This window comes from Nicotiana attenuata, chromosome 6, assembly GCF_001879085.1.
Source record: "Nicotiana attenuata strain UT chromosome 6, NIATTr2, whole genome shotgun sequence".
NCBI classification, from domain to species: Eukaryota; Viridiplantae; Streptophyta; class Magnoliopsida; order Solanales; family Solanaceae; genus Nicotiana; species Nicotiana attenuata.
Genome location: NC_031994.1, coordinates 30,751,874 through 30,764,607, shown reverse-complemented (window position 1 = coordinate 30,764,607; position 12,734 = coordinate 30,751,874). Strand labels below are relative to the sequence as shown.

Here is a 12,734-nt window from a genome sequence, read left to right as displayed (position 1 = left end):
CCCCCAATTAGAAGCCCAACAGTGGCTTGGCTTTTCCACTTTAGTTCCTTCGCGACTTGAACCCCTAAAACCTCATAAGGTTGTAGGTAGTTGGTATACTCTCTTTAGCTAATATGTCATGAAATCTGAGATTCCTTCATGTTCACATCATTCATCATTTCGATTTCATATGTTTTTATTTTCAACAGGGCTTTTTCAAAAACAAGACCTAATACACTGCAAAAGGCACAAGGAGAGGCTTACAAGCATGTTTGAGGAAACAAATACACAATCATGAAGAGTAATCAGGTATAACAGATATATTTGGCAAACAGAATTACATGTGAACATTATAGTTCAGGCACATTGGACGGCTTAAAGTTGGATATGTCCACATTTTATTTCTTCACCTGCATACCACTAAATATAATACTACCACAGATCTGACAGATGCATAAGAAAAATTCAACTACTTGTGAGGGTGACATAATTGGGATAGTTGCGGAGATCATATAATGGGGATTAGTCTACTTTCTATGAGAATGAAATGTAGGAAGGCAGTGTCATACAGAGGAATTTGAAGAATTACAATAGAGATTGTCAAAAGACTAGTAGGCTTACCATATGCATTTCCAATTAAAGTGGTGTCCTGAAACCCAACAGCCACAGCAAGGGTCAGAATCATTAGGATCCAATTTATCTCTGGGACATAGATCTGCCCTTTAATATGCTTTGAAGTGTGGACGATCTTGACCCGTGGGAAGCAACCCAGTGCATTACATTGCTTCACGATGGAGAATGTAGCAGTGATTACAGCCTGACTGCCAACAATGGCTGCAAGGGTAGCGATAACAAAGACAGGCCAATATACAATGTCTGCAAGAATCAAAGAGCAGCAGTTTAGTAGGATTGAACTTAAATAATCAAAAAATCTTGAGAATAATCAGACAAATATCTGAAAAGGAACCAACCAGGTATGGAATTATAGAAGCTATTTGGAATAGAGGCAATGTTTTTGGACAGGAAAGCAGCTTGACCCATGTACTGTACCACCAAGCAAGGGTATACAAAAAATGGAAATGCAATCTGCATAAGAGAAAAAATTCAGTCAACTTGGTGCAAGTTCCTCGAATCCAAGTAATCATATATGCAATATAATCTGCTAACCACTAGGACAGTTTACTCGTTTGGTGGAATAAGAACCATTTGGCTCCAGTTGTCCATGCTATTCTATATGTTTCTGCTCATTAAGGAATCCCAATGTTTTACTTTTAGAAATTAATATGAATTCCAAATCTTAGACTCAGTATTCCTCAAAGCTACTTCAGATGGATTTCAAATTTACGTTAATAATGTTATCTAAGTCCCTCTATGCTCAAAAGAAAATGAAATACTAAATCAGAGTCTCGATAGTTGCAAACCCTATTCATTTAACACAAAATGGAGCTCATTTTCCCAATGTCATGATGACTTATAACCAGCTGTATATATGCACCTAAAACATGTTCCTACCATTGCCACATAACCCAACTAGTTTAATCTGCACTCGGGATCTTCTAGAAAAAGATTATTTGCTAAGCCAGAAAAAGAATTAGAACAGAACAGTCTCCTGAAGGATAGTTCTATGTGTTTGTTACTGCAAAATGCTTGACTTACCCTCATTGAGGAGGCAGTGAAATGACCAAGATCTGCAAACATAGCTTCGGTACCTGATGGTAGAAATATGAATTAGAAACCGGATCCCAATCTAGGAGATTTTAATAGCATCTCCTTCAACAAATAGTAAAAGGTTCCACGAAAAGGCTGCTACTCGGCATATACTTGAATAAAGAAATACTGTATTAGAGTCAATATATGTACGGTACCTGCAATTGAGAGGAGCACACCTCCAAGAGAAATCCAACCATCTTTCCCAGTTTCCTTAAAGAACTTGATGATATAATATGGAGAAAGAGCAGATACAATTTTGGGATTCCAAAATATAGTATTATACAGCCCAATGACAAAAATAGATATCAACCAAATAGTCACTACAGGTGCAAACAAGAATCCAACCCTGTGGGTTCCAGAATGCTGTAGAGCAAACAGGCCAACCAATATTATGCAAGAAAGAAGTAGCACACCACCTACGAAGAAAGATGCATGAATGGTCAATGCCCCAGACAGAAGTAAGATGTTGACTACCTAAAAAGTCGTCAATTTTTGCAAGGGGGTATATCAAAAGTATACCTACCATGAGATAGATGTTCAGTAGCAGCCTGGATTCCTGATATTGATGATATAACTGCCAAAGTAAAGCATTTCTTAGTTAAAAGATATACTCAAATTCAACTGCGAGTTCTATGACTTCAAGCATCCACTTTTTGGGATAAATTTTCTAGAATATCTGATGGCAACACATGCATTATAAGGTGCCACTTATTATATTATAAAAGTTGAAATCGCTATCTAACATTCAATGGAAGCAACTTTTAAACAAACTTCTTTTTTGCAAATTCAAAAGGCTAAATACCATATAAGGAGGCATCTATTGTTAGTATTGTCTACCTGACATTGCAGGAGTCAGAACACCATCTCCTATGACCATACAAGCACCTAACAATACAACAACAAGCAGTACTGTGCGTGACTTCTTATGCTTCTCAAGAAATCTCTTCAATGGTAAACATGCTGTCGACTGCCCCGAGAAGCCATATTTGTAAGCAGATAGCTCCTCATCTGCTGCCTGCTGGTTGGGAAGTAGACTAAACTTTGCATGTCTACATAGCAGAGAGTAAAGAGCGAATGTACCACCTAAGGTATTTGGTTAGACATCATCAGGTATTAGTATTCTTCAATAAGTACTAATCAATTTAGAGTCCCTTCTGTACATACCTTCACCATTATCATCTGCACTTAATACAACGAACACATATTTGAGCAGAGGAATGAGCGTTATTGTCCAGAAGATCAGTGAAAATGCACCAAATATCGCTTCTGAATTCTGATGATTTTGCAACTTCCCCACAAAGATGCTCCTATAGACATAAAGCGGAGAAGTGCTCACATCTCCATATACCACCCCCAGACTTTGGTATGCCAATAGTAGATTAGTGGAAATATTCACCAGAGTAAACTGCAAAGCCAAAAGATCCACAGCGTGAGCTGGTCTCACACACAATCAGCAGCTAGAGAAAAGCACAGATGCAATGAGGTCCCTCTCATAGACCCACTTCCCCCCAAATAAATCTAAGTTTGGCTTATGTATGTGTCAAGGAGATCTAGACTGTTACAGATGCAAACACTAGAAACGTCTTCAAGCATAAAGTATATTTCACTAGTAGATCTAATAGAAATCTTATGACCTTAAAAATTCTGGAGAAGAATACAAGGCATGTTCAGTTCAGGCAAAGGTTTTCCACTTCTTATTTTCTAAAAGAATTCTCAATTTTAAGGTTTCCTTTCTCGCCTTCATTTTCCACTAAGTGTGTCAGTTCCAGGTTTTCTCAACAGAGGTTGTTTAAATTATCATTTAAGGAAACCTAAAAGCAAAAAGAATAAATAATGGTTCCACACTTCCACTGCTGAAGCTACATTTTAGTGACAAAGGCAATTAAAGATCATCACCACCTGATTGTGTTTGTGAAGGCAATGGTCAAGTTTAGCTTGGTTGTTTGCTTAAGGCTTGTCATATTTTCGAAGCTTTTTTTCAGAGGCATGGATAGTAATGAGGATAGCAATTTTTTGGGATAGAGATACATGATGACAGAAGAAGGCACATGGACTATGGAAAACAAAAATGGAATCTGAATTTTTGCTGTGGTATTAATGTATGGCAATTTGGGGGGGGGGGGGGGTGGGGGGGGGGAGGCGTTCAAATATGCAAGTTAGAGGAGCTCCAGTAGGCAAGGTTTAAATGCCTAAAATCATTAAGTGTCGAACTGTTAGAGTGAGTTCCACATTGGTTGGTGGTTGGGCTGGTGGTCTCCTTATATGGACTTGGGCAATCTGCCCTCATGAGTTAGCTTTTGGAGTTGAGTTAGGCAACTTGTCTATTTTTATCTGGTATCAGAGCCATGTTCGTCTCATTTTGGACCCCCATGTTATATTGTCCACATTCCAGTTGTCGGTCTGGCTGTGTGAGGGGGTGTTAGAGTGGGTTAGAGTCCCACATTGGTTGGGCATTGGGCCAGTGGTCTCCTTAAATAGACTTGGGCAATCCTCCCCTCATGAGCTAGTTTTTGGGGTTGAGTTAGGCCCAAGGTCCATTCATAACACAAACCATACCTATTATACAGTTACTTGTTGGGGAACACCAAAAAGTGCCTATGGTTAATTAAGACTTGGACTCAAATTGAGAAGATGTCTCCAAGACAGTATCCTACTTTTGGGAAATATGCCAATCTTTCCTTCTTTTAATCAGGTGAAGAGCAGAAAAATGGAGGATCTCTACTCATTTAGGAAGTCAATTGAGCAGAAAATTCAACAAGAAAAGCTCCAGTAAGTAAATGAAGTCCATTCCACTACAAGTATACTCTTCATTGTTGTTTATTGATTAGTTCAAACTATTTCATGAGGAAGGGAAAGATCTAATTTATCCCAACCTACCTCTTCTCCTCTTTTCTTCAAGTACAAGATCTGCAACTATTGAATTATCTTTCATAAAGTTACCAACATTAAGTAGAAGGAGAAAGAAAAGCTAAAATCTCTCTGGAGAAACTGCAAGTTGATCTAGTGGTAGTCATTTTGTTTGATAAAGGCGCTATTGCTGTGAAGACAATTTTTCCTATAAAGATCAAGGGTTCTTCAGTTGATCACATGTTAAATTGGTAGAAAATGTACTACTTGAGGGCAAATTTGGTGAGAAGGAAGAGCAAAAGTTAAAGGCAGCAAAGACCAAGTGGAAAAAATTTCATAGCACTGAACAACCCGCGAATCTTTCAGTAAAAAGTGTTTCAACCCTTAATTTTGTTTATTTTAGAAAATTTTATGCAGTGCTAGCAGACTTCTTCCTTTCTTCATCCTTAGCTAACTATAGAAACAGAGATGTGTCGGGACTGCAAGTTCCCATCATACTAAAGCACTTTAGGTTCAAGGGGTTCAAGTGAAAATACAAGCTGAAAATATGCAGGACATTCAGAAGGAAAAGGTAAACATTTAACATTTTCCACCCAATAAAAAATGCAACTTAGCATGTTTTGACTCTTATTTAGGTGCTATTTTTTTTAAGTTTCCATCCGCATGAAAATCCACGTTAGTGTCATTAGCCTAGTAGAGAACCTAACCGCAAACTACAAACATTGATCTAATAATTTCTTTTTCTTTTTTGATTTGCACCGGGTGTCCGAGTCTCTAAGAGCCCCGACTAATCCCGGGGGTGCATCGGCCCTCGGCAAGGAGTTTCCCACAAGTGCACCACGGTTAATTCAGGTTTTACCCAATCCGATGGCCCTCAGAAATTGTTTGCACCCTGTGGGTTTCGAACTTGAGACCTTGAAAGGGAGCAAACCGCAAGGCTCAAGTCTATTGCCACCAGGCCAACCCCTGAGGGTTTAATCTAATAATTTCTTTATTACAAGGAAGTGGTCAGAGTGACACCTTAATGTCCATGAAAGCAAGCATGCTATAAATTGTGTTTGAGGCAAACAAGCTTCTTTTAGTCCAAGTCCATTAGATGCATCCATCTCACGCAACTTTAACTTTTACATGAATAATGGAACAACATATTGAAGAAAACAGTTTTCTTTCAGCTAGTTCCATTTTATAAGCCAATAAATAACAAATTAGTCCAGAAGAAATTTAGCTGCAGCTTATTAACTTCCTTCAACAGCAGCTCAATTGTGTGTAATCTTATAACAGTTTATCTGAATTTCAGAAGAGAGTGCAGGTACTGAGGCACACAGGGGCGGATCTACACAGGGAGGTGGGGGTGGCACGCCACCCTCGTGCTCGGCTAAACTTTCATATACTTACAGATATTTTTCCAAAAAATCGGTTATATTGAGCTAGTGGCACCCCATTTCTTAAACAGGTCGTCGGGTGCCATGATTAGGCGTCGCAGTTTTGTACTCGCGACTTGAGTTCGAAACTTACTAAATGCATAATACTATTTTATGTTTTTAGTATCCTCTACGAACTACAAACTCAGGCGGCTCCCAGATTTCCTTTTCTTCTTCCCTTAATTCTTTTATTTTCCCACAACTGAAGTGGCTTTTTCTTGTTTCCTTCTCTTTTCTTTGCTTTCTCCTTTCTTTAATTTCTTTTATTTTCTTTTTCCTCTTTCTTCCTCCTATACAGCTCCATTTGTTTCTTCATTTATTTAGAGCCCGTTTGGACATAAGAATTTTTTCACTTTTTTTTTTAATTTTTTTTATTTTTTCCGAAATCAGTGTTTGGCCATAAAATTTTCAATTTTCACATGAAGATGAATTTTGGAATTTTTCGAAAATTTGAAAAACTCCAAATAGCCGTTTTTCAAAATTTTCACTCAAATCATTCACAAAACACAAAAACAACCCGAAATTATATTCATGTCCAAACACAACTCTCATTTTCAAATATCATTTTCACTTGAATTTTTTGTTCACTTTTTTTGGAAATTTTACAATTCTTATGTCCCAACGCCCACTTAAATTATATGTTTGCTTCCTTTTTCCTATCCAATGTATCCAAAATTGTATTTGAATGTGATTTTACTCTTTTTTTTTGTTCTTATCCCTCTTATAATGTTATTTTTTCCTTAATTTCAACCCTTATCCCTTTGCTTGTGTTGTTGATGGAAAGGGTGCATTTCCCTCATTGAAGTTACTTTTTCTTGTATGTTTTAATAGAAGATAAGTTGCAATTTGCTTGTTGCTATGATTTAAGTATATTATGTTTGAATTGAAAGGGTGAAATTTACTCTTTAAGAAATTTGCTTTTGTTTTAATATATTTTCTTATTTTATTCAATAGAATTTGACTCGATAGAAATTAGATGAAAACTGAACAAATCTAATTTCAGTTCGATGATCAAATGGTTTATTTATGAACTAAAAACCTTGTAAACTGAATAACCCAAGACGTACGGATTGAATTACAACTCAATTTCCATCTCTAGCTAGTGAACATGAAAGTCAATGGCACCTGGCACCCGCACCTTTGAAATCCTAGATCCGCCTCTGGAAGCACATACTTGTACACATGCACTATCAAAAGGCATTAAGATGTAAGCCTGGTGAAAGTATGAAGAGAACATTTCTCACCTTGGAAGCCAATTTCCCTTTTCTCCTCTCAAGATGGGTTTGTTGACCCATCCCCTCTTGTCCAATTGCATGGATTGATTCCTCACCCCCATCTGCAGCAGGGAGACGCGGTTGCTTCTCTTGCCCGTGATCAATATCTACTTGATACATCTATCTGCCATTTTTGTAAAACATTTTTTATTACTGATTTTAATCATACCGACCAAAAAATAATTAACAAAAAAAATCGGAAAAATAAGCTGCCACAGATTAATGCAAAGAAATAAGAGTAAAAGCTGCAACATAAAAAAGATCATGATCTCTGTTTGGACAACCATTACAGTTGAAGTTGGAAAAAGAAGCTGAAATTGTGTTTCAATTGTTGGCAAATATTGAAGTTCAATATTTATAATTGCTGAAATATCGATGGCTAAATGGGCCCGTAGTGTTTAAGAAAAAAGTTAGTGGGGGTTGAAGATCAGTGAACGGAAGGCCCTTTTTTTCTTTTTGGGTGAATGGAAGTTGAAAATTTGAAAAAACTTCACTTTGGAACAACTTTCAAACCATAATTTCAAAGACTTAAAGTTCGAACAATTCTTTTGCAACTTTTGCTTAGAAAAAAGTCAAACAAACACCAACTCTAAAAAACTATTGATATGTGAAATTCAAATTCCACAAACAAACACCACTAGTACTCAATATTTGGAAGTGATCAATTAAAACATAATAAGTGATCCTTGCAGATCAAAGTAGTCAAAAGCGAAAAGCACCAAAAGTTGGAGCTTTAAGTGCAGAGCGCAATTAAAGTGTGGGCTTTAGCGGGAAAAAATGCCAATAATGAAAAATAAAAAATAGAAATTTAATGCAAGTAAATGTAACTATAAACACACACAATAAATATTTGGACAAAAGAATGGAACTACTATAACTCAGCTATATATTTGATGTTGTTTCCTTCAAGACATAATCCCTAGGTGAAGGTGCACACGTCTTAGCACCTTAAAGCCTACACCAAAGCCGCAATTAAGCAAGCAGAAGCACACAACCTGAGCTTCAGGCTTAACCGCGCTTATAGGGAGCCTTTAACAACACTGTTGCAGATTTGATGTACACAAACCAATAAAGTTATTAGCTCTGAAAAAGTCTCACCATTTTATTCATAAATAGACAAAAACAGCAATAGCCACTAAATTATCTTAGCAATTTACTAAAGTTCCAAAAACGAATATGAAGTATAAACAGATAAGTAACTACTAACAATGGGCAATAGCAACTGAGCGGTCAAACAGTATAAATCTGTTACAAACTAGTCTTAATCTTCTTCTTCTTTTTTTTTTTTTTTTGGATATAATAAGTACTTTTAACATTATTTTGTTCTTCTAATGGATGAAACCATCTCAATTCAGCAACGAAATTTGCAATCTTTCAAATTGTAAAACATGACGCACTGAACCAGCAAAGTCAACTCCATCTGTACAGATCGCATTTCCAAAAAGAAAAAAGAAAAAAGAGCAAATAAATAAAACGAAGATTCAGAGAAAGAAGGAACCTTTTTTGTCAATGGCACAATGAATTGAGAGAGATGGTGGTACTGAATTGGGTAGTATAGGAAAGGAAGCACGTGAATATGATGGATATTGGAGAATGGAGATCCACTGCTGTAATCGGGTCGGTCGGGTCGGTTCCCTCCTCGTTCTGGTTATAGGATTGCTCAAGTTGGAAATATATACTACTAACATTCTTGATGTACGAGCAATTTGTTTTGTATCCTAATGACTTCCGTAGGAAATCGATCAAATTGTCCGTAGACATTTTTCTCGTGTCAATCATACATTCCCCCACACATTAAATTATTTTAAATAAAAATAATATGTAGGTCAGATTGGTTGCACCTCAATAAATTTATCATACATGTTACTAGAGGTGTACATGGACCGGGTTGGTTCGATCTTTATCAAAATCAAAACAAACCAACTATATCGGTTTGGATTGGTTCGGTTTTATCAAGTATTTCGGGGTTTTTTTGTTATATAAATATTATTTCAATCATACTTTATTAAATTTTTTATAAGTATATATATATTTAGAAAAATTAAAATATTTGACAAATATATGATCTATAACAATTCTTATGGAAGAATTTTCTTAGTAACACATGATAGTTGTTTTTTTTGTCATCTGACAATTTTACGTTGATGTACACTTTCAAGATTAACCGAATTTAATAACTAAACATAAAAATAAATATGAACCTATATAATGGTATGTCTATTTATTTTTAAAATATCGAAATACCATTTCAAATTTGAAAAATATATAAGAATTTAATATATCTTGACATATGAATATGAAAGAACAAAGAGATTGACGCACTTCACTAACACTTGATAAGAAAGTGATCATACAACACATTATTTAAAGATAATAAATATGGAGCATGTACATGGGTGAAACCGAGCCCGTTGAACACCTCGGTTCTCGGTAAAAACAAAATGGAGCGAAGACGTGACCGTAAGGAATCACAATCGGGGCAAGGAGCCCCTCGTATCGAGATTCGGGAGAAACACCTACACTCAGAAGAATCGGGCCACATCCCCGGGGACCGGTTCGAATCCCAAAGTTTGGAGAGCTCTACCTGACAATCACACACGCCTAGCAAAGGGCCATGATATTCGCGCCCAAGCGGATGTCACAACGTAATTCTCGGCCCGTATCAGCAAAGGATTAGTGATTAGCAAGAAGAAGGATTTTTACCCTTTTTTAGAATTGTATTTAGGGTCAAACCCCTCTAATATATAAATGGGAGTCTAAATATTCATGAAGGCACATGGTAACACGCATATCAAGGCAATGTACTCTTACTTTCTCTGTTATTCAAAGTTCTGTCTTTTGTTCATCAGTTCTTAATTAGTGTGAGCCCGAGATCGGAGGCAATACATTTCATGCAGCTGTTATTGAGTCCGAGGTCACTCCCCTGAATTGGTTTAACAATTTATTACGTCCCTTTTCTGTTTAATCTAACGTCATTTATCATTTGAATTGAATTAATCCGCTTATCCTTAAAACCACTTATAAATTCAATTATTATCCGTTTTTTAGGGTAAATACTTTGGCGCCCACCGTGGGCTGAGGTTAATAGCAACAATTTGATACAAATTTTCATAACGTACTCTATTTTACACTTGTTCTTTGAGCTTTTAATTTCAGGTTAGATTAAAAATGTCAAACTCCTAATCTTCCCCTTTGAACGTTGATGTTGAGTCTAGCCACCATGGCAAGAACAACAATGTGGTACCCAGTAACGAGGTACCCCTTGTTGACCCCAACGGAGTTCCGGTTGTGGACCCGATCGATGCTAACTCACATGTGGCTATTGATGCAAACTTGACTACCGACCCTGAGAACAACATCCGTGGGGGAGCCCGACCGGTAGCCCGGTGTACGCACAACGGCAAAGGTGATGGGATCAACTTGTGAGTGAACTTCAAAATGTTGCAGGCTCAAAAAGCAGCAATAGCCTAGTTGCAGAACAAAAGCCGCACCCCCAGCAGAGTTAAGCCCGAACCATCTCGGGAAAACGCTCGCAAAAATGAACCAACCGCAGAAAGGCCGAGTGAAGCTGAACCCAGGACCAACCCCGAGATAATAAAGATGCTCGAGGAACTAACAAAATGGGTGGAATGGGAAGAAAAGAAAATTGAAGCCAATGACAAAAAAGTGGTAACCTCTAACTCTAGGGTTGATCAAATCCCAGGAGCTCCACCGATACTGAAGGGCCTGGATTCCAAGAAATTTGTTCAAAAGCCTTTCCCTTCGAGCATAGCTCCGAAGCCAATCCCGAACAAGTTTCGAATGCCTGAAATTCCAAAGTATAACGGAACAACTAATCCAAATGAGCATGTGACCTCCTACACATGCGACATCAAGGGAAACGACTAGGAAGATGACAAAATTGAATCTGTTCTGCTGAAAAAGTTCGGAGAGACCTTGTAAAAGGGAGCCATGATATGGTATCACATTTTACCCCTAATTCTATTGACTCGTTTGCTATGCTTGCAGATGCCTTTGTAAAAGCACATGCCGGGGCCATGACCAGGAATTTAGAACTTTTCAACGTAAAGCAAAGAGATAACGAGATGCTCAGGGCTCAGGGAATTCGTGTCGAGGTTTCAAATGGAACGGATGGATCTACCTCCGGTCGCGGACGATTGGGCTATTCAGACATTCATCCAAAGACACAACCCCCAAAACTCATTGGCTTCGCAGCAATTGAAACAAAATTTGATACAATACCCGGCGGTAACTTGGACCAACATCCATAACAGGTACCAATCAAAAATTAGGGTCGAAAACGATCCGCTCAGGGCCCGTTCCGGATCCGTCTATCCCGTCAGAAGCAATGACAAATCCAAAAGAGCAGTCGATCATTAACCAAAATCGAACAGGGATCAGTATCAACCAAACAGCGGAGATCGAAGGGGAAATGGGTCCGGACACAACCCTGCGAGAAGTGAAAGAAGGAGCGATCGAGGCCATAATAACCGGGGACTCATGAGAAAAAATAGTTTTGACAGACCCACCGGGTCTAAAGAGGCACCAAGGTTATCAGAGTACAACTTCAACATCGATGTTGCCGGCATCGTATCAGCAATCGAACGCATCAAAGATACTAAGTGTCCTCGACCTGTAGTCTGATCCTGCCCAAAGTGACCCCAACCTAATGTGTAAGTATTATGGCACTCACGCCCACAGAACCGAAGACAACCGACTATTGAGAGAAGAAGTAGCCTGGTTATTCAATAACGGACACATTCAAGAATTTCTGAGTGATCGAGCCAAAAACCACTTCAGGAATAGGGACTCTAACAAGTAGATCGAGCAAAAGGAACCTCAGCACATCATTAACATGATCATTGGCGGAGTTGACGTCCCCCAAAGACTGATGTTAAAGAACACTAAGGTGTCCATTACAAGGGAAAATAGATGCGAGATTATGTATCGGAGGGAACCGTATCTTTTAACGATGAGGACGTTGAAGGCATCGTACAACCACATAATGATGCACTGGTAATATCTGTACTCATAAATAAATCTCGAGTTAAGTGTGTGTTAATTGATCCAGGTAGCTCGGCCAATATCATCAGATCGAGGGTCGTGGAACAATTGGGTCTACAAGACCAAATAGTGCTCGCAGTCCGAGTTGTAAACGGATTTAACATGGCATGCGAGACTACTAAAGGGGAGATAACCCTGCTGGTAAACACCACCAAAACCGTTCAGGAAACAAAGTTCTACGTGATCGAAGGAGATATGAGATACAATGCTCTGTTCGAAAGACCATGGATTCAAAACATGAGGGCAGTACCCTCGAGACTACATCAGGCACTGAAATTACCCATACCAGGAGGGATCAAGACAGTTTATGGAGAGCAGTCAGCCGCGAAATAAATGTTCGCGGTCGATGAGGTGACCCCAATATCCGCACTCTCGACATAAAAAAACTCGAGTTCGGTTACCAAGCAATAAACAAAATAGCAATCACCGACACCGGCCC

At 38.2% G+C, this 12,734-nt stretch overlaps 1 protein-coding gene across 2 annotated transcripts in view; it reads right to left on the bottom strand.

Annotated features, from left to right (window-relative positions):
- The window catches only part of LOC109226776 (potassium transporter 4-like), a 10,517-nt gene extending 1,617 nt beyond the window's left edge, over window positions 1–8,900 (bottom strand). The window contains exons 1-9 of one of the 2 annotated variants that reach the window (XM_019391628.1): window positions 8,730–8,900; window positions 7,202–7,355; window positions 2,854–3,094; window positions 2,527–2,772; window positions 2,213–2,263; window positions 1,845–2,105; window positions 1,636–1,688; window positions 951–1,065; window positions 601–855 (exon numbers count right to left, since the gene is read on the bottom strand). In XM_019391628.1, coding sequence (XP_019247173.1) covers window positions 601–855; window positions 951–1,065; window positions 1,636–1,688; window positions 1,845–2,105; window positions 2,213–2,263; window positions 2,527–2,772; window positions 2,854–3,094; window positions 7,202–7,351 — 1,372 coding nt within the window. In that variant the 5' untranslated portion in view covers window positions 7,352–7,355; window positions 8,730–8,900. Of the gene's footprint in view, window positions 1–600; window positions 856–950; window positions 1,066–1,635; window positions 1,689–1,844; window positions 2,106–2,212; window positions 2,264–2,526; window positions 2,773–2,853; window positions 3,095–7,201; window positions 7,356–8,438; window positions 8,644–8,729 lie in introns of those variants that run through there. The other variant, XM_019391629.1, reaches the window with a different exon arrangement.